Below are 26,418 nucleotides of genomic sequence, written 5' to 3'. Positions count from 1 at the left end.
AGGTCCCTGCCTCAAATTACCCACTCTGCAAGGCTGTGTGAGAACCCTGAAGTGGTCATGATATATAGATACACACTAATGGTACGGATATTACACGACACCATATATGTTTCCTTCCACCCTCAGTTACATACCTGCCTTTTGCAAACGGGATATATATCAATTAGGGTATCACAAAATTACCCCTCAAATCACAAGAGTTCTTTCTGTGGAGATGATCTAATCTATAGCTGGGGAGAAAGTGAAAAAAAACTTGGGAGTCTTTTTCTCATGTGAAATTTATAAATGTACATACTTGTACAGTTTTCTGAGACTCTTCATCTGTATCACTTTTCTTGCTCCAAAAGAGCTTACTTTTTATTCAGGGCCATGTGAAAGGACAACACATATACCGAGAAGGTGGTAGGTGGCTAGATGACTTCTGGGCACTCTTTCCAACTCTCTTATCTTACAGATCTAAAACTCACTGGAGGGTCCTGTAAAAAGAAAGTCATTTTCCTAAGAGGGTTTTCCCTGTTGTAATTCTCCTCCCCTCCTCCCACAACCAAGTTTCAAACTTAGATTTCAAATAGAGGACAAAGGGGGAACTGAAGGCAGTTAAAAGGTACAAACTTCCAGTTACAAGATAAGTAAGTACTAGGGTTATAATGTACAACATGATAAATATAATTAATGCTGCTATATGTTATATAAGAAAGTTTTAAGAGACTAAATCCTAAGAGTTCTCATCCCAAGGAAAAAAATATTTTTTTCTATTTCTCTAATGTATCTATACGAGATGATGGATGTCCACTAAACTTATTGTGGTGATCATTTCATGATGTACATAAGTCAAATCATTATGTTGTACACCTTAAACTTATACAGTGTTCTATATCAATTATATCTAAATAAAACTGGAAGAAAAAAAAGAACTTCATTCCTTTTGGGGCCTGAATATTCCATTTATGTATATACCACATTTAAAAATCTATTCATCTTTTGATGTATGCTTAGGTTGTTTCCATCTTTTGGCTCCTGTGAATCGTGCTGCTATGAACATTCGCATACAAGTATCTGAGTCCCTGTTTTTAATTCTTTTGGCTATATAACTAGGAGTAGAATTGTTGGGTCATATCGTAATTCTGTTTCTAATATATTTAAACTTATCATTCTATTATTTTATATAAAAAGCATTTGCAGAAGTCTTTCACTAGGAACTGTTACTATAAAAATAAGCATAAAACAAATATACATTTTATACATTACTTATAACATAAATACACATTATTTACATGTTTCAAAATTCAAAAAAATCCATTTTTTGTCCATGATTGTCAACATATTTGAAAAGTAGGGAAAATAATAAAACCATAAATATACCACACACCATTTATATTTTTGCTTTTAAAAGACTGTTCAATACAAATATATGAATATAATTTGAAAAACAGTGGGGTGAAACATGGGTCAAGAGATTCATTGTTTAACCTGCTAATATTTTTCTCTCACATTGGGGAACTGAATTTTTAAAAACCTGACGAAGACACTTAATAAGTACTTTAAAACAACCATTAAATAATGCTTTACAATAAAATCTTTTCTTTTTCAGGATAAACTCAAAGCTGGCAATGCTCTAAAATTTTTGGGTCTTGAGAGAAAACAATTTGAATGACTGAATTTACTACAAAGGCAAATTTCAAGAAGATATTTTATCTTTGTTTTTAAATATGTATCACATATGTATCACTAAAATCCTATTTTGAACACTTTTATCTAGAAATAGAATATATATCCTAAATTGTTCATAACAAAAATGACTCGTGCTTTTATTCTGAAAAGCAGTACATTATTTCATTTGCAAATCAAAAATAATTTTCCCAGTGCCTTTTAAATTAATGTCAGAAATAAAAAGCAAAATGTCATTAATGATTTATATGGAAAAAATAACAGATTCATCCCAGAGGGTTCAGGTAGGGTCTACTTTGAGCAAATATATGTTAATAGGGCCCAAATAAACTGTTTTTATTCACTTTCAACACCTACCATTAGCCCAGAAGTGGGCTGGGAGTGCTTTAGGCTCCAAAAAAATAAATGATATACATATTCCATAACATCTAGGAGCTTATAGCCCAATTAAGGAGGCAAGATATATGTTCATGGAATAAGAACTAAGCAGTAAAACATGCGTGTCACAGAAGTTTCAGTAAGAAAAATTCATTTGGATTCAAACTTTGGGCAGATCGTCACAGAAGCTGGAACTTGGGCTGAGTCTATAAGGATGGATAAGGCATGTTTAGGTTTGGAAGCTAGGAAATAGATAGAAAGGCAAAACTATGGGAACATAGTTCCCATATGAATGAGAACTTACCTATTCTGCAGAAAAGTTTCAGTATATAATTTACTTTTACGAGAATCTCTTTTAATTTAAAATATGGAGCAGAATGTTTAAAGAAGGCTGTAGAGACTGAGCAGGGCAATACCAGGGTAGCCTTGTTCTACTCACTTCATTTCTGGTCATCCCACCTGGGCTGCTGAAAATGAACTCGGTCCTGGGAAGGGTGATGAACGTCTGTGGTTCATGTTCCTCTGGCTGAATTCTAAAATCAAATATAATTTTTCTAAATTACCCTCTTGCTTTCGATTCATTCATACTTCTTTTCCCTTCCATTAGTCAAGAAAATCAAGTTGAGTACTGGCATGTGATTTGTACTGATTTAATTTTTGCAAAACTACACCCATCTCATTATTTTTTCTTCATTTATTTAGTCTGTAACTCCATCTCTTTCTTGCTACTCCTGTTGCTTTCTAGGACTTTACCCACCCACCACTCTGTTACTCCAATCTGCCTAAAAAGAAAAACAAAGTTGCGCAAAACAGCAACATGAAGCATGTGTTATTATTTTTTTCCTTCCTCATTCTTTGGGGAAAATATCTGTTCCTTTTCAAATAATATATATTTGAGCACTGTTAACACAGTGTTTAATGATTGCGTTATTATGAAAAGTAACTTGATCATCTCATTCAGTATCATAGATCTACAGATACATAGCTTAAATAGATAACCGGGTATATTCATGGTCACAGAGTATGTATATGATGTGCCAGTACTGTAGGACAGTTCCAGACACTGGGGATACAGAAGTTAACAAAAAGGATAAAATTCCTTCTCTGATGAAGCGTACAATCTGGAGGGTAAGGAACATAAATAAATGAAGGAGGACAAAGAAAGGAGGAATGGAGAGTGACAGGGAGGGAGGGAGGGAGGAAGGAAGGAAGGGAGGGAGGGAGGGAGGAAGGAAGGAAGGGAGGGAGGGAGGAAGTAAGAGAGGGAATTCTTCTCATACTGATAAACATTATGCAGAAATTAAAACAAGGAAATGTATAGAGCGACTAGGGGAAGGATGGGAGATAAAATATTAAGCTGTGAGGCCAGAGAACACCGCTTTAAAGAGAACTTTGAACTAAGACTCGAACAATAGAAAGAAAGAGCCATGGAGAAGAGTCTTGCGGGCAAAAGCTGGAGCAGCAAAGGCTCTGAGGCAGAAAAGAGCTGTGGCAGAGCTCGTGAGCAAGGGGGAGAGAAGTAGGGACAAAGCGGAAAAGCTGGCCAGATAAGCAGGCCAAGGTCAAGAGTTTAGATTTTCATATTAAGTTTTATAAGAAGACACTGGAGTTTTTAAAATAGGTTTGTGACATGCTCTGACTTAGGTTTAAAAAACAAAACACATTAGCAGCTGTGTAGAGAATTATTTAAAGGGGTCAAGAATGGTACTAGGGAGACTAGGCAAGAAATGATGGTGACTTGGGCAAGAGTAGTAGAAAGGGAATGGTGAGATGGGGTTGTAGGGAGAAGCAACAGCACTTGATAAATGTGAGGACAAGGGGAGATGGGAAGGAAAGAAGTCAAGGTTGATACCCAGGTGTCTGTCTGTATGTGTGAGTGCACCACAGTTTGTTCAATCAATCTCCTACATTCGAACATTACATGTAATTTCCAATATTTTGCAATTACAAACAACACTGCAATAAAATTACGTTCATTTCTTACATCATACATAAGGACAACTCCAACTTTGATTTGATCAAAGATTTAACTCTAAGATAAAATGAAACTATGCAGATGCAAGAAAAGATGAGAAAATTCCTCTTTAATCCCAATGTAAAGAAGGGCTTTCTTTCTTTTCTTTTTTTAAAAATTTATTTATTTAATTTATTTATTTTTGTCTGTGTTGGGTCTTCGTTGCTACACGTGGGCTTTCATAGTTGTGGTGAGCGGGGGCTACTCTTGGCTGCGGTTCGCGGGTTTCTCATTGCAGTGGCTTCTCTTGTTGTGGAGCATGGGCTCTAGGGGCGCGGGCTTCAGTAGTCGTGGCATGCGGGCTCAGTAGTTGTGGCTTGCAGGCTCTAGAGTGCAGGCTCAGCAGTTGTGGCGCACAGGCTTAGTTACTAGGCGGCATGTGGGATCTTCCTGGACCAGGGCTCGAACCGTGTCCCCTGCATTGGCAGGCGGATTCCTAACCACTGCGCCACCAGGGAAGCCCAAAAAGGGCTTTCTAATGATGTCTTTTCTGTGCAATAACTCTGGGGACATTTAGCCTCTGAGATGTAGCTAAAGGTATTAAACTCATCCATACCTTAGACACAGATGCCTTGACTCCTAGTTTTTTTCACTAGAGCAGCTGAGCAGATTTATTTTACCATCATGAGAAAGACTGGGAAAAACAGATTTAGGAAGAAAGAGAATCGATAGTTCTACTGTTGGACTCATTATATTTCAGATGTGTCTTAGACATTTAGGTAGGAATGTCCAGTAAGCAGTTAGGTATATTACTCTGGAGACTTCAAGAGGGAAGCTGCAGAGAGGCCATCAGTGTACAAAAGGTATCTAAAGAAATAAGACTGGATGAAATCACTGAGAGAAAAAGTAGAGCAGAGAACCAAAAGAACCCAGGACAAATTCCTGGGATTCAGCAGCATTTGGAAGTTGGATGGAGGTAGCCAGCATTGAAAACTGAGTAGTGCCCAGTAAGGTAGGAGGAAAACCAGAAAAATGTGGTATTCAGAAGTAAGAGGCAGACAATATTTCAACAAGTCCTAACAGCTTTAGGCATTAAAAAAAAAAAAAGCTACAATACTATGGTACTTTACAGAATCATATGCCCCCAATATAACTCAATCCCTTTATCCCAAAATAGTTCCACTTCCTATAGTCCCAACTCTGGTTAATGGCATCACCCAGTCACCAAAATTCTCTCCTTCACCCATATCAAACCTGACATTAACTCTGATAGATTCTGCCATTTTAACATATACCTTTCACTTCTTATCTATTCTTTCTTCCCTAATGCTCCCAACTAAATTCAGGTCCTCAAGTCTCAGCAGGACTATTGAAATAATCTCTTATGTATACCCCTGCCTCTTGGCTTAGTCTGGTACAATCCATCTTCCACACTGTGGCCAGAGAAAATTCTCCAAAGTATGTATCTGATCGTATTGCTTTCTCTCTCTCTCTCTCTCTCTCTCCTTCAAAATTCCTCAGGACCTAAAGTGATGGTTTCTAGGCTTTGGGATTTCATTAATCAGTACCTCCCCCTTTGAAAAACTGTACTGATATCTCTACTAGAACATACTTCTCATTTGGGATTGCAGCTGCTATCTTCTCACTGGACTGGGACTTCCTTGAGAGCAGAAACTATGACTTCATTCACTTATGCGCTCATTCACACACATTCAACAATATTGATTGAGGGTCTATAACGCACCAAGAACCACACTAGGTCCTGGGATAATGTAAGTAAAAACAAACACAGTTCCTGTCCTCAATTGTGCTTATAATCTAGTTAGGGAGACATGTATCAAATAAGCAACAAATTAATATAAAACTTCTACCATTGGGCTTCCCTGGTGGCACAGAGGTTGAGAATCTGCCTGCCAATGCAGGGGACACGGGTTCGTGCCCCGGTCTGGGAAGATCCCACGTGCCGCGGAGCAACTAGGCCCATGAGCCACAACTGCTGAGCCTGCGCGTCTGGAGCCTGTGCTCCGCAACAAGAGAGGCCGCGATAGTGAGAGGCCCGCACACTGCGATGAAGAGTGGCCCCCACTTGCCGCAACTGGAGAAAGCCCTTGCATAGAAACGAAGACCCAACACAGCCAAAAATAAATAAATAAATATTTTTAAAGAAACAAAAAAAAACTTCTACCATGACCAGAGCTATGAAGGAGAAGCATACAGTGTATAGAGAGCTTAAAATAAGGGATTTGAGCCAATCAGAGTTGGGGAGAGAATTTTCAGAAGTGTTGCTTGAGCTGGGATCTGAAGAGCAGACAAGAGCTAAAAGGTAGAGAGGCAAAGAGGAGAGTGAAGAATATCTGAGGCAGAGGAATAAGAAATAAGACCACAGTAAGAAATAAGACCACTGGGGCTGGAGGTGAGAAAGCAAAACATTCTTGGTACAAAGTGACAAGATCACATGGGGCCATATGTTGGTTGAGGAATTTTATCTATCAAAAAGCAATGAGGTTTTCAGGCTTCCCTGGTGGCGCAGTGGTTAAGAATCCGCCTGCCAATGTAGGGGACACAGGTTCGAGCCCTGGTTCGGGAAGATCCCACATGCCGCGGAGCAACTAAGCCCGTGAGCCACAACTACTGAAGCCCATGAGCCACAACTACTGAAGCCCGCACGCCTAGAGCCCGGGCTCTGCAACAAGAGAAGCCATTGCAATGAGAAGCCCACGCACCGCAACGAAGAGTAGCCCCCCCTCGCCGCAACTAAAACAAAGCGCGTGTGCAGCAACGAGGACCCAATGCAGCCAAAATTAAAATAAATAAATTTAAATTAAAAAAAATAAAGTTAAAAAAAAAAGAAGCAATGAAGTTTTCAATTAGGAGATGACAAAACTAGAGCTGAATTTTGAAAAGACTCTTCTGGCCCTAAAACAATACTGCTCACACCCAGAATCTCAAAAATCTCTCAGGAAAATCACTTTTTCAGGCTTTTCTCGCCCATGTTTTCTACTACAAGTACTTCTCCAAAACATACTCCTGGGGGGAAAAAAATCCCACCACCATCAGATTCCAAAGGACAACCACGCATAGTTATCCAAGTACTTCTCTTCATTGTACTCTACCCTTCCCCATATTTTCGATCTCCCCTAAAAAGGAAGTCAGCTCTAATTCAATTTATATTACCCAACCAGAAAACTTAAACTTATATTGATGTAAAAAAAAATGATACAAATGAACTTAGTTACAAAACAGAAAGAAACTCACAGACACAGCAAACAAAATTATAGTTACCGAAAGAGAAAGGGGGGTGGGGGGAGGGATAAATTAGGAGCTTGGGATTAACATATACACACTATTATGTAGAAAACAGATAACCAACAAGGACCTACTGTATAGCACAGGGAGCTAATAAGCTCAATGTTTTATAATAATCTATAACGGAAAAGAATCTGAAAAGGAATATATACGTGTGTGTATGTGTGCGTGCGTGTCTGTGTGTGTGACTGTACCACTGTGCTGTAAACCTGAAACCAACTAACAAGCTAATCAACTATAGTTGATACTGTAAATCAACTATACTTCAATTAATAAAAAGTATATTCGAGATTGGTTCAAGATGGCGGAGTAGAAGGACGAGCCCTCACTCCCTCTTGCAAGAACACCAGAATCACAACTAACTGCTGAACAATCATCAAGAGGAAGACACTGGAACTCACCAAAAAAGATACCCCACATCCAAAGACAAAGGAGAAGCCACAATGAGATGGTAGGAGGGGCACAATCACAATAAAATCAAATCCCATAACTGCTGCGTGGGTGACTCACAAACTGGAGAACACTTATACCACAAAAGTCCACCCAATGGAGTGAAGGTTCTGAGCCCCATGTCAGGCTTCTGAACCTGGGGGTCTGGAAACAGGAGGAAGAATTCCTAGAGAATTAGACTTTGAAGGCTAGCAGGATTTGACTGTAGGACTTCGACAGGACTGGGGGAAACAGAGACTCCACTCCTGGAGGGCACACACAAAGTAGTGTGCACATCAGGACACAGGGGAAGGAGCAGTGACCCCATAGGAGACTGAATCAGACCTACCTGCTAGTGTTGGAGGGTCTCCTGCACAGGTGGGGGGTGGCTCTGTCTCAGCATGAGGACAAGGACACTGGTAGCAGAAGTTCTGGGAAGTATTCCTTGGCGTGAGACCTCCCAGAGTCTGGCATAAGCCCCACCAAAGAGCCCGGGTAGGCTCCAGTGTTGGGTCACCTCAGGCCAAACAACCAACAGGGAGGGAACCCAGCCCCACCCATCAGCAAAGGAGCAGATTAAAGTTTCACTGAGCTCTGCCCACCAAAGCAACAGCCAGCTCTACCCATCACCAGTCCCTCCCATTAAGAAACTTGCACAAGCCTCATAGATAGCCTCACCCACCAGAGGGCAGACAGCAGAAGCAAGAAGAACTACAATCCTGCAGCCTGTGGAACAAAAACCATATTCACAGAAAGATAGACAAGATGAAAAGGCAGAGGGCTATGTACCAGACGAAGGAACAAGATAAAACCCCAGAAAAACAACTAAATGAAGTAGAGGTAGGAAACCTTCCAGAAAAAGAATTCAGAATAATGATAGTGAAGATGATACAGGACCTCGGAAAAAGAACGGAGGCAAAGATCGAGAAGATGCAAGAAATGTCTACCAAAGACCTAGAAGAATTAAAGAAAAAAACAAAGATGAATAATACAATAACTGAAATGAAAACTATACTAGAAGGAATCAATAGCAGAATAACTGAGGCAGAAGAACGGATAAGTGACCTGGAAGACAGAATAATGGAATTCACTGCTGCAGAACAGAATAAAGAAAAAAGAATGAAAAGAAATGAAGACAGCCTAAGAGACCTCTGGGACAACATTAAACACAACAACATTCGCATTATAGGGGTCCCAGAAGGAGAAGAGAGAGAGAAAGGACCCGAGAAAATATTTGAAGAGATTATAGTCAAAAACTTCCCTAACATGGGAAAGGAAATAGACACCCAAGCCCAGGAAGCACAGAGAGTCCCATACAGGATAAACCCAAGGTGAAACACGCCGAGACACATAGTAACCAAGTTGGCAAAAATTAAAGACAAAGAAAAATTATTGAAAGCAGCAAGAGAAAAATGACAAATAACATACAAGGGAACTCCCATAAGGTTAACAGCTGATTTCTCAGCAGAAACTCTACAAGCCAGAAGGGAATGGCATGATATACTTAAAGTGATGAAAGGGAAGAACCTACAACCAAGATTACTCTACCCGGCAAGGATCTCATTCAGATTCGATGGAGAAATCAAGAGCTTTACAGACAAGCAAAAGCTAAGAGAATTCAGTACCACCAAACCAGCTCTACAACAAATACTAAAGGCACTGCTCTAAGTGGGAAACACAAGAGAAGAAAAGGACCTACAAAAACAAACACAAAACAATGAAGAAAATGGTAACAGGAACATACATATTGATAATTACCTTAAACGTGAATGGATTAAATGCTCCAACCAAAAGACACAGACTTGCTGAATGGATACAGAAACAAGACCCATATATATGCTGTATACAAGAGACCCACTTCAGACCTAGGGACACATTCAGACTGAAAGTGAGGGGATGGAAAAAGATATTCCATGCAAATGGAAATCAAAAGAAAGCTGGAGTAGCAATGCTCATATCAGATAAAATAGAGTTTAAAATAAAGAATGTTACAAGAGACAAGGAAGGACACTACGTAATAATCAAGGGATCAATCCAAGAATAAGATATAACAATTATAAATATATATGCACCCCACATAGGAGCACCTCAATACATAAGGCAACTGCTAACAGCTATAAAAGAGGAAATTGACAGTAACACAATAATAGTGGGGGATATTAACACCTCACTTACACCAAAGGACAGATCATCCAAACAGAAAATTAATAAGGAAACACAAGCTTTAAATTACCCAATAAACCAGATAGATTTCATTGATATTTATAGGACATTCCATCCAAAAACAGCAGATTACACTTTCTTCTGAAGTGTGCATGGAACATTCTCCAGGATAGATCACATCTTGGGTCACAAATCAAGCCTCAGTAAATTTAAGAAAATTGAGATGATATCAAGCATCTTTTCTGACCACAATGCTATGAGATTAGAAATGAATTACAGGGAAAAAATGTAAAAAACACAAACACATGGAGGCTAAACAATACCTTGCTAAATAACCAAGAGATCACTGAAGAAATCAAAGAGGAAATCAGAAAATACCTAGAGACAAATGATAATGAAAACACGACAATCCAAAACCTATGGGATGCAGCAAAAGCAGTTCTAAGAGGGATGTTTATAGCTATACAAGCCTACCTCAAGAAACAAGAAAAATCTCAAATAAACAATCTAACCTTACACTTAAAAGAACTAGAGAAAGAAGAACAAACAAAACCCAAAATTAGTAGAAGGAAAGAAATCATAAAGATCAGAGCAGAAATAAATGAAATAGAAACAAAACAATAGCAAAGATCAATAAAACTAAAAGCTGGTACTTTGAGAAGATAAACAAAATTGATAAACCATTAGTCAGACTCATCAAGAAAAAGAGGGAGAGGACTCAAATCAATAAAACTAGAAATGAAAAAGGAGAAGTTACAACAGACACCGCAGAAATACAAAGCATCCTAAGAGACTACTACAAGCAACTCTATGCCAATAAAATGGACACCTGGAAGAAATGGACAAATTCTTAGAAAGGTATAACCTTCCAAGACTGAACCAGGAAGAAATAGAAAATATGAACAGACTAATCACAAGTAATGAAATTGAAACTGTGACTAAAAATCTTCCAACAGGGCTTCCCTGATGGCACAGTGGTCAAAAATCCACCTGTCAATGCAGGGGACACGGGTTTGAGCCCTGGTCTGGGAAGATCCCACATGCTGCGGAGCAAATAAGCCCATGCTCCACAGCTACTGAGCCTGTGCTCTAGAGCCCGTGAGCCACAACTACTGAACCCGTGCGCCACAACTACTGAAGCCTGCGTGCCTAGAGCCTGTGCTCCGCAACAAAAGAAGCCACCGCAATGAGAAGGCTGCGCACACTGCAACGAAGAGCAGCCCCCACTCCCTGCAACTAGAGAAAGCCCACGCGCAGCAACAAAGACCCGATGCAGCCAGTAAATAAATAAATAAAATTAATTAATTAAAACAAAATTTTTTTTAAACAAACAACAAAACAAAATCTTCCAACAAACAAAAGTCCAGGACCAGAAGGCTTCACAGGGGAATTCTATCAAACATTTAGAGAAGAGCTAACACCCATCCTTCTCAAACTCTTCCAAAAAATTGCAGAGGAAGAAACACTCCCAAACGCATACTATGAGGTCACCATCACCCTGATACCAAAACCAGACAAAGATACTACAAAAAAAAAAGAAAATTACAGACCAATATCACTGATGAATATAGATGTAAAAATCCTCAACAAAATACTAGCAAACAGAATCCAACAACACATTCAAAGGATCACACACCATGATCAAGTGGGATTTATCCCAGGGATGCAAGGATTCTTCAGTACACGCAGATCAATCAATGTGATACACCATATTAACAAATTGAAGAATAAAAACCATATGATAATCTCAATAGATGCAGAAAAAGCTTTTGACAAAATTCAACACCCATTTACGATAACAACTCTCCAGAAAGTGGGCATAGAGGGAAACTACTTCAACATAATAAAGGCCATATACAACAAACCCACAGCAAACATCATTCTCAATGGTGAAAAACTGAAAGCATTTCCTCTAAGATCAGGAACAAGATAAGGATGTCCATTCTCACCACTATTACTCAACACAGTTTTGGAAGTCCTAGCCATGGCAATCAGAGAAGAAAAAGAAATAAAAGGAATCCAAACTGGAAAAGAAAAAGTAAAACTGTCACTGTTTGCAGATGAGATGATACTATACATAGAGAATCCTACAGATGCCACAAGAATACTACTAGAGCTAATCAATGAATTTGGTAAAGTTGCAGGATACAAAATTAATGCACAGAAATCTCTTGCATTCCCATACACTAATGATGAAAAATCTGAAAGAGAAATTAAGGAAACACTCCCATTTACCATTGCAACAAAAAGAATAAAATACCTAGGAATACACCTACCTAGGGAGACAAAAGACCTGTATGCAGAAAACTATAAGACACTGATACCAACAGATGGAGAGATATACCACGTTCTTGGATTGGAAGAGTCAATATTGTGAAAATGACTATACACCCAAAGCAATCTACACATTCAATGCAAGCCCTATCAAATTATCAATGGCATTTTTTACAGAACTAGAACAAAAAATCTTAAAATTTGTATGGAAACACAAAAGACCCCAAATAGCCAAAGCAGTCTTGGGGGAAAAAAAGGGAGCTGGAGGAATCAGACTCCCTGACTTCAGACTATACTACAAAGCTACAGTAATCAAGACAATATCATACTGGCAGAAAAACAGAAATATGGATCAATGGAACAAGATAGAAAGCCCAGAGATAAACCCATGCACCTATGGTCAACTAATCTATGACAAAGGAGGCAAGGATATACAATGGAGAAAAGACAGTCTCTTCAATAAGTGGTGCTGGGAAAATTGGACAGCTACATGTAAAAGAATGAAATTAGAACACTCCTTAACACCACACACAAAAATAAACTCAAAATGGATTAGAGACCTAAATGTAAGGCCAGACACTATAAAACTCTTAGAGGAAAACATAGGCAGAACACTCTATGACATAAATCACAGCAAGATCCTTTTTGACCCACCTCCTAGAGAAATGGAAATAAAAACAAAAATAAACAAATGGGACCTAATAAAACTTAAAAGCTTTTGCACAGCAAAGGAAACCATAAACAAGACGAAAAGACAACCCTCAGAATGGGAGAAAATATTTGCAAACAAATCAACAGACAAAGGATTAATCTCCAAAATATATAAACAGCTCATGAAGCTCAATATTAAAAAAACAAACAGCCCAATCCAAAAATGGGCAGACGACCTAAATAGACATTGCTCCAAAGAAGACATTCAGATGGCCAAGAAGCACATGTAAAGCTGCTCAACATCACTAATTATTAGAGAAATGCAAATCAAAACTACAATGAGGTATCACCTCACACCAGTTAGAATGGGCATCATCAGAAAATCTACAAACAACAAATGCTGCAGAGGGTGTGGAGAAAAGGGCACCCTCTTCCACTGTTGGTGGGAATGTAAATTGATACAGCCACTACGGAGAACAGTATGGAGGTTCCTTATTAAACTAAAAATAGAATTACCATGTGACCCAGCAATCCCACTACTGGGCATATACCCAGAGAAAACCATAATTCAAAAAGACACATGCACCTCAATGTTCATTGCAGCACTATTTACAATAGCCAGGTCATGGAAGCAACCTAAATGTCCATCGACAGGCGAATGCATAAAGAAGATGTGGTACATATATAGAATGGAATATTACTCAGCCATAAAAAGGAACAAAATTGAGTCATTTGTAGAGACGTGGATGGATCTAGAGGCTGTCATACAGAGTGAAGTAAGTCAGAAAGAGAAAAACAAATATCATACATTAACACATATATGTGGAACCTAGAACAATGGTACAGATGAACCGGTTTGCAGGGCAGAAATTGAGACACAGATGTAGAGAACAAACGTATGGACACCAACGTATGGACAGATGAACCGGTTTGCAGGGCAGAAATTGAGACACAGATGTAGAGAACAAACGTATGGACACCAAGGGGGGAAAGCGGGGGCCGGTGGGGGTGGTGGTGTGATGAATTGGGAGATTGGGATTGACATGTATACACTGATGTGTATAAAATGGATGACTAATAAGAACCTGCTGTATAAAAAAATAAATAAAATTCAAAAATTCAAAAAAAAAGTATATTCAATCACTTAAGATTAACTTAATTGAAATAAATACCCACTTTATATTTTTTTAGCTTACAGACACCATTCTGAGGCTTCTTTACAATCAAAATTGAACAAAAGTGAATTGAAGTCTTCATTTCTGAATATAAAACACTACGCACTTTTATTAGGTACCTAATAAAAAATTTTAAGTTTATTTTTGAAAAGGCAATACATGAACATGTTAGAAGAGTTCAGAAATATCAAATTCAATGTATGTCTCCCAGTGGGAACCAATTTTACCTGTTGTGTGTATATGTGTATTCTTGTAAAGAAAATCTATACAAATATGTTCCTATAAAAGGGTTACATCTTCAAGGAATTCATGGAAAAGACTCTGACAAGTACAGGTTTCTGGTAACTGACTATACTGCTGAACTGAATGAATAAGCAGTTTCAGAACTCTAATGGAAAACTGATGAACTCATAAAAGTGCTAACAAAAGATGAAAAAAAAATTAATTACGTTGGACTGAGTGAACTGATGAGGATGATTATAATTTTTGTGACTTTCTGTTTGAATTAAAAAAAAAATCCCACAAGGACTCAGAGGCAAAAAATATACAAATCAATTTTCACTGCAAAGTAAAGGAGCTGTTACAGTGGAGGATTACTGGACTGAATGTCAATATTACGACACAGTATGAGTGTGTTTCGTGTTTGGTAATTGTAATCATTGTTGCTTTTGTTGTGGTCATCCATTTACAATGCTTGGTGTCAGTCTATTTATCTCTCGTAAAAATAAAATACAGTGTGTGTGTGAGAGAGAGAGAGAGAGAGAGAAAATAAATAAATTAAAAGAAAATCTATAATCATACAAGCACTTACATGTACATATTCCTTTGTTCATTTTACCCAAACAGTAGCATCTTCCTTTTTTTTTCCTACTTAATACCTTGGTGGTCCTTCCACATAAAAGCTGCCTTCTTTTTTTTTTTTTTTAAAGGTATCCTTTTTAATTTTTATTTATTTTTAAAATAAATTTATTTATCTATTTTTGGCTGCGTTGGCTCTTCATTGCTGCTCATGGGCTTCCTCTAGTTGCAGGGAGCAGGAGCCACTCCTCGTTGCGGTGCACAGGCTTCCCATTGTGGTGGCTTCCCTTGTTGCGGAGCACGGGCTCTAGGCATGCGGGCCTCAGCAGTTGTGGCACACAGGCTCAGCAGCTGTGGCACACGGGCCTAGCTGCTCCGTGGCATGTGGGATCCTCCCGGACCACGGCTTGAACCCGTATCCCCTGCACTGGCAGGCAGATTCTTAACCACTGCACCACTAGGGAAGTCCCTGCCTTCTTTTTATACCAGTCTATTTTAAGTTGATAACTTAAAGTTTGGATGCATTATAGAACTCTGTATTTTTACTCCCTCTCCGCCAATGTTTTATGTTTTTGATGTCACAATTTACATCTTTTTATCTTGTGTATCTCTTAGCAAAGTATTGTAGTTATAGCTTTTTTTTTTACTACTTATGTCTTTTTGTCTCATACAAGCTTTGTAAGTGATTAACCTACCACGTTTACAACTTTAAATTATTCTGATTTTTACTGCATATTTACCTTTCCTAGTAAGACTTATACTTTCATATGTTTTCCTGCAACTAATTAGCACCCTCTTGTTTCAGCTTAAATAAGTCCTTTTAACATTTCTTGTAAGGCCAGTCTAGTGGTGATGAACTCTGTTAGCTTTTGCTTGTCTGGAAAACTCTTTCTCTCTCCTTCAACTCTGAAGCATAGCTTTTTTTGGTAGAGTATTCTTGGTTGGTAGCTTTTCTTCTTTCAGCACTTTGATGCCTTCTTCTTTTTAAGAGCTGACTAGTATTTTATTGAATAGACGTATCAAATCATCCAATCCTCAATTCAATTAAATAAATTTTTTAAAAAATTTAGAAAAAAACCTATTAGTGAGTCTGCAAGATGGCATCTTAGGTTTCTGAGGAAGAAATTAGACAAAAAAAAAAAACCCTAAAGTCAGCAGATGGAAGGAAAAAATAAATATCAGAGAGGAAGTAAAATAGAGATCAAAAAGAAACAACAGAAAAAAATCAATAAAATCAAGAACTTTCTTTGAAAGGGTAAAAAATATTGACAAACCTCTGGCCAGTCTCACCAAGAAGATGAGAGAGAAGACCCAAATAAACAAAATAAGAAATGAAAGAAGAGGAATCACAACTGATACCCCAGAAATACAAAAAAAGCGTAAGAGAATACTATCAACAATTATATGCCAAAAAATTTGCAACCTAGAGAAATGGACAAGTTTCTAGAAACACACAACCCATTGACAGTCATGGACAGTCATACTTCATGGACAGTCATACTTCCAAGCTTCTGCAATTATAAACTACTACTAAGAATACCCATATGATATATGATGTCAAACATCTTCTCATATGTCTATTTACCATCTGTATATCTTCTTTGTGAAGTATCTGTTCAGATCCTTTGCCTATTTTTAAATTGGGTTCTTTGTTTTCTTATTGAGTTTTACGAGTTCTTTGCATACTTGGGATACAAGTCCTTTATTAGATATGTGTTTTGCAAAGACTTTCTCCTTGTATTTTCACTATTAACAGTGCCTTTCACAGAGCAGAGGTCTTTAATTTTTAATGAAGTCCAACTTAATTTTTTCTTTCATGGATCATCTTTTGGTGTTGTATCTAAAAACTCATTGCCTATGACAATAAAATGGACAACCTGGAAGAAATGGACAAATTCTTAGAAAGGTACAGTCTTCAAAGACTGAACCAGAAAGAAATAGAAAATATGAACAGACCAATCACAAGTACTGAAATTGAAACTCTGATTAAAAATCTTCCAACAAACAAAAGTCCAGGACCAGACTGCTTCACAGGCAAATTTTATCAAACATTTAGAGAAGAGTTAACACCTCTCCTTCTCAAACCACTGCAAAAAATTGCAGACAAAAGAACACTCCCAAGCTCATTCTACGAGTCCATCATCTCCCTGATACCAAAACCAGACAAAGATATAACAAAAAAAGAAAATTACAGGCCAATATCACTGATGAGCACAGACGCAAAAATCCTCAACAAAATACTAGCAAACAGAATCCAACAACACATTAAAAGGATCACACACCATGATCAAGTGGGATTTATCCCAGGGATGCAAGGATTCTTCAATACACACAAGTCAATCAATGTGATACACCATATTAACAAACTGAAGAATAAAAACCATATGATCATCTCAACAGAGGCAGAAAACGCTTCTGACAAAATTCAACACCTATTTATGATAAAAACTCTCCAGAAAGTGGGCATAGAGGGAACCTACCTCAACATAATAAAGGCCATATACGATAAGCCCACAGTAAACATCATTCTCAGTGGTGAAACACTGAAAGCATTTCCTCTAAGATCAGGAACAAGACAAGGATGTCCACTCTCACCACTTTATTCAACATAATTTTGGAAGTCCTAGCCATGGCAGAGAAGAATAATAAATAAAAGGAATCCAAATTGGAAAAGAAGAAGTAAAACTGTCACTGTTTGCACATGACATGATACTATACATAGAAAATCCTAAAGATACTCCCAGAAAGCTACTAGAGCTAATCAATGAATTTGGTAGAGTTGCAGGATACAAAATTAATACACAGAAATCTCTTGCATTCCTATACACTAACAACAAAAGATCAAAAAGAGAAATTAAGGAAACAATCCCATTTACCATCACATCAAAAAGAATAAAATACCTAGGAATAAACCTACCTAAGGAGGCAAAAGACCTGTACTCAAAAAACTGTAAGATACTGATGAAAGAAACCAAAGATGACACAAACAGATGGAGATATACCATGTTCTTGGATTAGAAGAATCGATACTGTGAAAATGACTCTATTACCCAAAGCAAACTACAGATTCAGTGCAATCCCTAGCAAATTACCAACAGCATTTTTTAAAGAATTAGAACAAAAAATGTTACAATTTGTATGGAAACACAAAAGACCCCAAATAGCCAAAGCAATTTTGAGAAAGAAAAATGGAGTTTGAGGAATCAGGCTCCCTGACTTCAGACTACCTACAAAGCTACAGCCATCAAAAAAGCATGGTAGGGGGGCTTTCCTGGTGGCGCAGTGGTTGAGAATCCGCCTGCCAATGTAGGGGACACGGGTTCGAGCCATGGCCCAGGAAGATCCCACATGCCATGGAGCAACTAAGCCCGTGCGCCACAGCTACTGAGCCTGTGCCCTAGAGCCCGCAAGCCACAACTATTGAGCCCATGTGCTGCAACTACTGAAGCCCGCGCACCTAGAGCCTGTGCCCTGCAACAAGAGAAGCCACTGCAATGAGAAGCCTGTGCACCACAACGAAGAGTAGCCCCCTGATCACCACAACTAGAGAAAGTCCATGTGCAGCAACGAAGACCCAATGCAGCCAAAAACAATAAATAAAATAATAAATAAATTAAAAAAAAAAAAAAAAAGCATGGTAGGGCTTCCCTGGCAGTCCAGTGGTTAAGACTTCGCCTTCCAATGAAGGGGGTGCGGGTTTGATCCCTGGTCAGGGAGCTAAGATCCCACATGCCTTGGGGCCAAAAAACCAAAACATAAAACAGAAGCAACATTTTAACACATTCAATAAAGACCTTAAAAATGGTACACATTAAAAAAAATAATTTTTTTTTTATAATTTAAAAACAAAGAAGAAAAAAAAATGGTCCACATTAAAAAAAAAATCTTGGGAAAAAAAAAGCAGCATGGTACTGGCACAAAAACAGAAATATAGATCAATGGAACAAGATAGACAGTCCAGAGATAAACCCATGCACCCAGGGTCACCTAATCTATGACAAAGGAGGCAAGAATATACAATGGAGAAAAGACAGTCTCTTCAGTAAGTGGTGCTGGGAAAACTGGACAGCTATATGTAAAAGAATGAAACTAGAACACTCCCTAACACCATACACAAAAATAAACTCAAAGTGGATTAAAGACCTAAATGTAAGGCTTGACACTATAAAACTTAGAGGAAAACATAGGCAGAACACAAATCGCAGCAAGATCTTTTTTGATCCACCTCCGAGAGTAATACAAATAGAAACAAAAATAAACAAATGGGATCAAGTAAACTGAAAAGCTTTTGCACAGCAACGGAAACCATAAACAATACAAAAAGACCACCTCAGTATGGGAGAAAATATTTGCAAACAAAGCAACCAACAAGGGATTAATCTCCAAAATATGCAAACAGCTCATACAGCTCAATATCAGAAAAACAAACAACCCAATCAAAAAATGGGTGGAAGATCTAAATAGACATTTCTCCAAAGAAGACATACAGATGGCCAGAAAACCACATGAAAAGATGCTCAACATCACTAATTATTAGAGAAATGCAAATTGAAACTACAATGAGGTATCACCTATCACCGGTGATGGCCATCATGAAAAAATCTACAAACAATAAATGCTGGAGAGGGTGTGGAGTCCTACACTGTTGGTGGGAAGGTAGACTGGTACAGCCACTATGGAGAACAGTATGGAGGTTCCTTAGAAAACTAAAAATAGAGCTACTGGGGACGTCCCTGGTGGTCCAGTGGTTAAGAATCTGCCTTCCAATGCAAGGGACACAGGTTCAATCCCTGGTCGGGGAACTAAGATCCCACACGCGTGGGGCAACTAAGCCCGCGCACTGCAACTAGTGAGCCTGTGCGCTCTAGAGCCTATGTGCCACAATTAGAGAGCCCACGTGCTGCAACTACTGAGCCTGCACACTCTGGAGCCCGCCACAACTAGAGTGAAGCCTGCACACTGCAACAAAGAGCCCGCGCCGCAACGAAGAATTCTGCATGCTGCAACGAAGATCCTGTGTGCCGCAAACAAGAACTGCCACAGCCAAATAAATAAATGAATATTTTAAAAAAATAAAAATAGAGCTACTATATGACCAGCAATCCCACTCCTAGGCATATACCTGGAGAAAACCATAATTTGAAAAGATACATGCACCCCAATGTTCATTGCAGCACTATTTACAGTAGCCAGGACATGGAAGCAAGCTAATGTCCATCAACAGAAGAATGGATAAAGAAGATGTGGTACATATATAACAATGGAATATTACTCAGCAATATAAAAGAACAAAATAATGCCATTTGCTGCAACATGGATGGACCTAGAGATTGTCATAGTTAGTGAATTTAAGTCAGACACAGAAAGACAAATATCATACGATATCGCTTATATGTGGAATCTAAGAAAAGGGTACAAGTGACCTTACTTACATAACAGAAGTAGAGTCACAGATGTGGAAAACAAACTTAGGGTTGCCAGGGGACAAGTGGGGTGGGGGAGGGATGAGTTGGGATTGACATATGCACACTACTATATATAGAATAGATGACTAGAGGGGACCTGCTGTACAGCACAAGGCACTCTGCTCAATTCTGTAACGGCCTATATGGGAAAAGAATCTAAAAAAAGAGTGGATATATGTATGACTGATTCACTTTGCTATACACCTGAAGCTAACACAGCACCGTGAATCAACTATACTCCAATAAAAATTAAAAAAAAAAAAATCTCACTGCCAAACACAAGGTCACCTCCATTTTCTCCTATGTTATCTTCCAGAGGTTTTAAAGTTCTGCATTTTACATTTAGGGATATGATCTACTTAGAGTTAATTTTTGTGAAAGTTGTGAGATCTGTGTCTCGATTCTTTTTTTTCCATACACATGTCCAGTTGTTCCAGCACTATTTGTTGAAAAGACTATCTTTTCTCAATTGAATTACCTTTGCTCCTTTGTCAAAGATCAGTTGACCATGTTTGTGTGGATCTATTCCCAGGCTCCCTATTCTGTTCCACTGATGTATGTGTCTATTCTTTTGCCAGCAAACGCTGTCTTTGGTACTGTAGCTTTGAGGTCGGGTAAAGTCAGTTCAGCTTCTCTGGTATTGCGTTGGCTATTTTGGGTCTTTTACCTTTCCATGTAAACTTTAGAATCGATTTGCACATATCTACAAAATAACTTTCTAAATTTTTTTATTGGGATTGCATTTGAATCTACAGATCAAGTTGGGAAGAACTGACATTTAATGATATTAAACCTTCGAATCCATGAACTCAGAATATCCTTCCACTTATATCTACTTTGAGTTCCTTAATCAGAGTTCTGTTGTTTTCTGTATACAGATCCTGTACATATTTTAGATTCATACCTAAGTATTACTTTTTGTAAATGGTATTGTTTTTAACTGCAAATTTCAATTATACGTTGCTGGTATACAGGAAAGCAATTGACTCTTGTATATTATAATCCTGCTATAGCCACTTACTAGTTCCAGTTTTTTTAGTACTCTGAGATTTTCTACATGAACAATTGTGTTATCCGTGAACAAAGTCAGTTTTATTTCTTTCTTCCCAATCTGCTTAGCTTTGACTTCCTTTTCTTACAGGGCTTATAATACAACGTTGAAAAGAGCAGTGACGGGGACATCCATGCCTTAGCAGGAAAGCTTCTAGTTTCTCACCATTAAGTATGATGCTAGCTGTCAAGTTTTTATAAACGTTCTTCATCAAGTTGAAGAAGTTCTCCTCTATTCCTAGTTTGTTAGAGCTTTTATCATGAATGAGCGTTGGAGGTAGACACTTCTTAAATGTTGGTTTAAGTCAATCTATCCTGGAACTTTTAAGCAGCCTAAGATGTGAGGCAAGGTAGGTAAGAAGCTAGACAACCGTTCATGATAGCTGCCTACCAAATCAACAGCTCAACACTGTGGCCTGACGGGGGCAGGCAGAGCCAAGGTATATTAGTACCTTGAGCATGGGAGCCCCGAAACAAGGACAAAAGCCTGGAGATATAATCAAGAACTCAATGAAAAGTAGTATTAATTGCTTTCGAAGTATGACTTCCTGCACGTATACACTACTATGTAGAAAACAGATAACTAATAAGAACCTACTGTAGAGCACAGGGAACTCTTCTCAATGCTCTGTGGTGACCTAAATGGGAAGGAAATCCAAAAAAAAGGCGATATATGTATACTTATAGCTGATTCACTTTGCTGTACAGCAGAAACTAACACAACATTGTAAAGCAACTATACTCCAATAAAAATTAATTTAAAAAGGAATCCTGATATAACAATGCAAAAAAAAAAAGTATGTTTTCCTGTACGTTGTATCTTTGGCAAATAGCTAAAATTTAAAACTTAGCAACTTTATTCACACACATTAGGCGCTCCTGGCTCAGAGCCAGAGACCCACCGACTCCCAGTCTGCAAAATTTCTTGCAGGGACAGGATAAAGAGTTAATCAATAGATATGTGCGGTGTTACCATATTAAACACTGATAACTTTTTAACTCAGTTCCTTTTACACTATCTGCTTCTTTTTAACCTTCTCTTTCAAATCACAGAGTGATTTGAAAACACACTACAGATAGGGACTCCAAACCTAGTTTAGAAATTCAGCTCCTCTGGTTGCTAATCAAATAACCTTTGGCAAGCAATTAAAAAAGTAAACCCACGGCCTGCGTGGTCGTAGGATTCAAACAAGATAATGTAGGAAAAAAGAACTGAAGTGCGGCACAAACGTAGGCGGGGGGGGGGGGGAGGGGAGGCGGGGGGGGGAGGGGAGGCGGGGGGGGGAGGGGAGGCGGGGGGGGAGGGGAGGCGGGGGGGAGGGGAGGCGGGGGGGAGGGGAGGCGGGGGGGGAGGGGAGGCGGGGGGGGAGGGGAGGCGGGGGGGGAGGGGAGGCGGGGGGGGGAGGGGAGGCGGCGGGGGAAACATTTCTTATGCACCCTTTCCCAGGTAGGTCCTTCCCAGGGCCGCCCGTTGGGCGGAAGCTGTCCGTCGGGGACTTGGGAGTCGGGAGCCTACGAGACTGCGCAAACCGACGCTAGACGAAAATGGAGGATGTGGCGTGCGACTGCGACAGAAGAAGGTTCTTCTCTTTTTTAAAGCGCCGCCAGACTCCCGGCCCAAGAACCAGCCGGGATTTCAGAGCACACGCCCAGGCCCCACGGCGCAGCCACCCACCCGCTCACTCGCCCGCCCGCGTCTCTCGCCACCCGACCCGAAACCAGTCTCTTCTCGCCTCTCCTCCCCGCCCTTCTCCCAGCCAATCCTAGACCCGGCATGCACCGCGCCCACCTTTCCCTTCCAGCCTACCCCCACCTTTGGGCGCCTCCAAATGACAAGCGGCGCGGAGCATTGTGGTCCCGTGCGCGAGAGCGAGGCCCGGGGCAGGAAAAAGAAAGCAAAAGACTAGGGCGAGCCGGTAGGGCGGCCCCCGCGCACGCGCACGGGCGGCGGCGGTGGTGAAAAAGGGCGGTGCGTGGTCTACGGCGAGCGGAGTGGGGCGGGGTCGCGCGGCCTTGGCTGGGAGTCCGCGAGCTGGGAGGGGCGGGGGGTGGGTGAGGGAGCGGGCGGAGGAGGAAGTGTCATGGCGTCGGGCCGTGGAGCTTCTTCTCGCTGGTTCTTTACTCGGGAACAGCTGGAGAATACGCCGAGCCGCCGCTGCGGAGTGGAGGCGGATAAAGAGCTCTCGTACCGCCAGCAGGCGGCCAACCTCATCCAGGACATGGGACAGCGTCTCAATGTGTATCCTTTCCTATTTTTGGCCCTCCGCCGCTCACGCCCTGTCCTCCTCACTGCTCGCCCGGTCGCCGGGCCTGGTGCCCCGCGAACATGGCGCCGCCACCTCGGTCTTAACTGGGCCTCGGCCGCGCCGTAAGGGAAGACAGGTTCGGGTTCTGGAGGCTCCGAGCGGCCGGCGGCGGAGGAGGGGAGGAGGAAGGGAGTCCGGTGAATGCGGGCCGGGAGGCTGCGTTGTGTAATCTATTTGGGGCCGCGCGTGGTGACGGCGGGGGATGGGAGTGCCGCCCGGGCGAGAGGGAAATCTTAGGGATTATCGCAGAAAAGAGGCGGCTGCTTCTACTTCTAGTCCGAGAAGGGGTTGAGAGCTAGGAGGGAGGTGCTGAAAGGCGTAAGTGTTCTCTGCAGCCCTTCCCCGCTCTCCTCGCCGGTTTGATGGCTGTTCTCTTGTACCTTGGGAGCGCACGGGACGTCTTTATGTTCTTGGCATGGTTTTGCATGGGTGCGCGCGCGCGCTTCAACTGTTTGATTTTCGGTTTAGTCGTAGCCATTGATAAATCCTTCCTGGGCTCGCTTAATAGCAGTATTGGAGTGGAATGCTCGGCGTTTGTTATTATTATCCCTGCTATTTATTCGGTGTGGAGCCTTTTCGATCCGCCAGCCCCCACGCCACCATCCTGTGGGTATTTAGTTCCTTATTATTACAGTTTGGGGATTGGTTTTGAGTGAACGGGGGCCTTGGAAAAGAACGGTAGATCGGGAATTTTCCTTCAGAATTGTTTTGGAAAAGAGATCTTGTTTTTCTCCGATATTTCCTAAACGTTACGTTCCAGCTCTCAGCTTACAATAAACACTGCGATTGTTTATATGCACAGGTTTTACATGCACCATTCTTTCACCAAATTCAATAGAAATGTAAGTACTGTTTTATTATCTGCTTTTGAAACAACCAAATTTTAAGATATAATCGATATGCAGAAAAAAAGTTGGTCGTGGATTTTACTATTGTATTTAATGTTCTAAGTTAACAGTGAAGGTGAATCGCGTGATAAACATTTTGCTTCAAATGCGGGGTTTCTGGTTGGTTGGTTTGTTTTTTAATTTGTGTTGACAAGCTGCCAGGCGCTGTGTCAGGCTCTGCCAGGTCTTTTCAGCTAAGAGATAAATCAGAAGCATTTCTTTTCTCAAAGAGTATTTATTACATTGGTATTCATTTAAATTTTATACTCAACATTTGAACGATTTATATGTACAATGTAATTGTAGAAAATCCAGTCATTCTGTTGTACATCTTAATTGTATTGGACTCATATTGTTTCAAATACTGCGAATTGGGCTTAGTTTAATTGTAACATTGTTTTCAAGTGACCCTGTGAAAGAGTTAAATGTTTAGCAGAAATATTTCATTTGCTAACACAATTTAAGTTGTAAAACATTCTTGTTTATCACATTTTAGCATTAGTTGTCTACTTAAATTTTTGGTGGTTTGAATGGTGTCTTGCTTCAGAAATACTACGTCAGAGGTGTGTCTGTGTATGTACAATTAGTTTGAAGTAAATGTTGCCTTCCAATACTAAAGTACTGATTTGGAACATATTCTGTAAATTTTGACAAACTGAGTAGTGGCGTTTAGTTGAAATTTTCATTTTAAGTTATGAAAACGGCACTTCGGTGTCTGTTCTTTTCAGAGAAACACGAATACTGTGTTGTACCTGTTAACAAGGAAAATTGCATATTGTTTAGAAATATTTAGCTCTACCTTATTTCTCACCATATTTTTTGCTCACAGCTATTTATAGAATGCTATTCTGAAAGGAGTGTGGAAAAGTTGACCCTGGAAGACTTTATGCAATTTGTGGATTGTCATTAGGACCTTTTAAGAAAACAGTCTTTGAAAAGGTCCTTTTTTTTAGTTGGAAGGAAGAACTTTGTAGTTTAGATTGATTCCTATTTTAATCTCTTCTGATCATAAATCTGATTTGGTTTATCAGATTGGCACATAGGTTTCTATTAAACAGTATACATTTTGGTCTCTTGAAGTCTCCATTGCTTCTACTCTTCATCTTTTAAATCTGCTTGATTCTTGCTCTGTTTATATTTTCCCAGTTATTTCTTGTACACAGAACTTAGGTCAGTGATAGTGTTATGGAAGAGAGAGGAAGCCTTTTTGGTACAACATTTAGATTGAGAGAAATACATTTTTATTTAAATTGTCTCCTAAGGCAGTAGTGAACTGATGAATAGTAATGGAAGTATGGCTTCCCTTAAGTAGCCCTGGAATATGCTGGTAGGAATCACAAATCAAAATAATTCTGGAAATTCTTGATGTGGCTACAGATGTCCCATTTGCTTACTTTTCTATTTCAGTAATGATTTCACCACAAGACTACACTTCTCTTTTTGAACCCTCCGTCTTTCATAATTTGTCTCTATGGCCTGGTTGGTGCGCTTTAAAGCAAAACCTTACTTAACAGCCAAAATTCACAGCTGTAACTTTAAGTTGACTGGTGAAGCCCAGGTCACTTACATTCTAACTCTTATTATTTTACTTAAATGCCATCGTTTAATAAGAAAGCCAGAGTATTCATTTTTATTACCCTACTTTCTGTCTTCTGTGTATAAAGGCAAACTTCAGTGTTTTACATTGAGTAATTATTAGGAGAATAATTGAAATCTGATGCTAATTTCTGTTTTGAGAAGTAAATTGCACCCTTCATATCTAACCATTGTCTTTTTTACCTTTGCTGTTTTATCAAAAGTGGTTTTAATATTTATTTGTGTTGGTACACTTGCATCAATTGCACAGCCTCACTCTTTTATCTTTTTTTTTTTTTCCTATTCTTTTAGGGTGAAGGGGGTGGTCTCAAATTGAAT

At 39.6% G+C, this 26,418-nt stretch overlaps 3 protein-coding genes across 31 annotated transcripts in view; 2 read left to right on the top strand and 1 right to left on the bottom strand.

Annotated features, from left to right (window-relative positions):
• ACMSD (aminocarboxymuconate semialdehyde decarboxylase) overlaps positions 1-22,530 on the top strand; it is a 91,509-nt gene extending 68,979 nt beyond the window's left edge. For 3 of the 4 annotated variants that reach the window (XM_082397925.1, XM_082397924.1, XM_082397928.1), the window contains one exon: positions 1,592-1,796. In XM_082397925.1, the coding sequence (XP_082254051.1) occupies positions 1,592-1,654 (63 nt within the window). In that variant the 3' untranslated portion in view covers positions 1,655-1,796. Of the gene's footprint in view, positions 1-1,591; positions 1,797-21,402 lie in introns of those variants that run through there. The other variant, XM_082397926.1, reaches the window with a different exon arrangement.
• Positions 1-23,333, bottom strand: part of LOC309631461 (uncharacterized protein) — a 133,608-nt gene extending 110,275 nt beyond the window's left edge. For 5 of the 10 annotated variants that reach the window (XR_014246259.1, XR_014246260.1, XR_014246261.1 and 2 more), the window contains exons 1-2: positions 23,125-23,333; positions 2,486-2,579 (exon numbers count right to left, since the gene is read on the bottom strand). Coding sequence is in view for 2 of the 10 variants with exons in the window: in XM_082397937.1 (XP_082254063.1) it covers positions 2,486-2,579; positions 22,987-23,087 (195 nt within the window). In the remaining 8 variants the exon portion in view is untranslated. Of the gene's footprint in view, positions 1-2,485; positions 2,580-8,084; positions 21,394-22,986 lie in introns of those variants that run through there. The other 5 variants (XM_082397937.1, XM_082397938.1, XR_014246264.1 and 2 more) reach the window with 4 other exon arrangements.
• Positions 23,334-23,350: 17 nt separating this feature from the next.
• The window catches only part of CCNT2 (cyclin T2), a 48,146-nt gene continuing 45,078 nt past the window's right edge, over positions 23,351-26,418 (top strand). For 10 of the 17 annotated variants that reach the window (XM_082397862.1, XM_082397877.1, XM_082397867.1 and 7 more), the window contains exon 1: positions 24,378-24,459. Coding sequence is in view for 4 of the 17 variants with exons in the window: in XM_082397873.1 (XP_082253999.1) it covers positions 23,393-23,550; positions 24,378-24,459; positions 26,392-26,418 (267 nt within the window). In the remaining 13 variants the exon portion in view is untranslated. Of the gene's footprint in view, positions 23,551-24,377; positions 24,460-26,391 lie in introns of those variants that run through there. The other 7 variants (XM_082397878.1, XM_082397861.1, XM_082397876.1 and 4 more) reach the window with 3 other exon arrangements.

This window comes from Balaenoptera borealis (genome assembly GCF_965194805.1).
Source record: "Balaenoptera borealis genome assembly, chromosome: 6".
In the NCBI taxonomy this organism is placed as follows: domain Eukaryota; kingdom Metazoa; phylum Chordata; class Mammalia; order Artiodactyla; family Balaenopteridae; genus Balaenoptera; species Balaenoptera borealis.
Note: the sequence above shows the minus strand (reverse complement) of the source record. Positions and strands in the feature narration are given on the sequence as shown.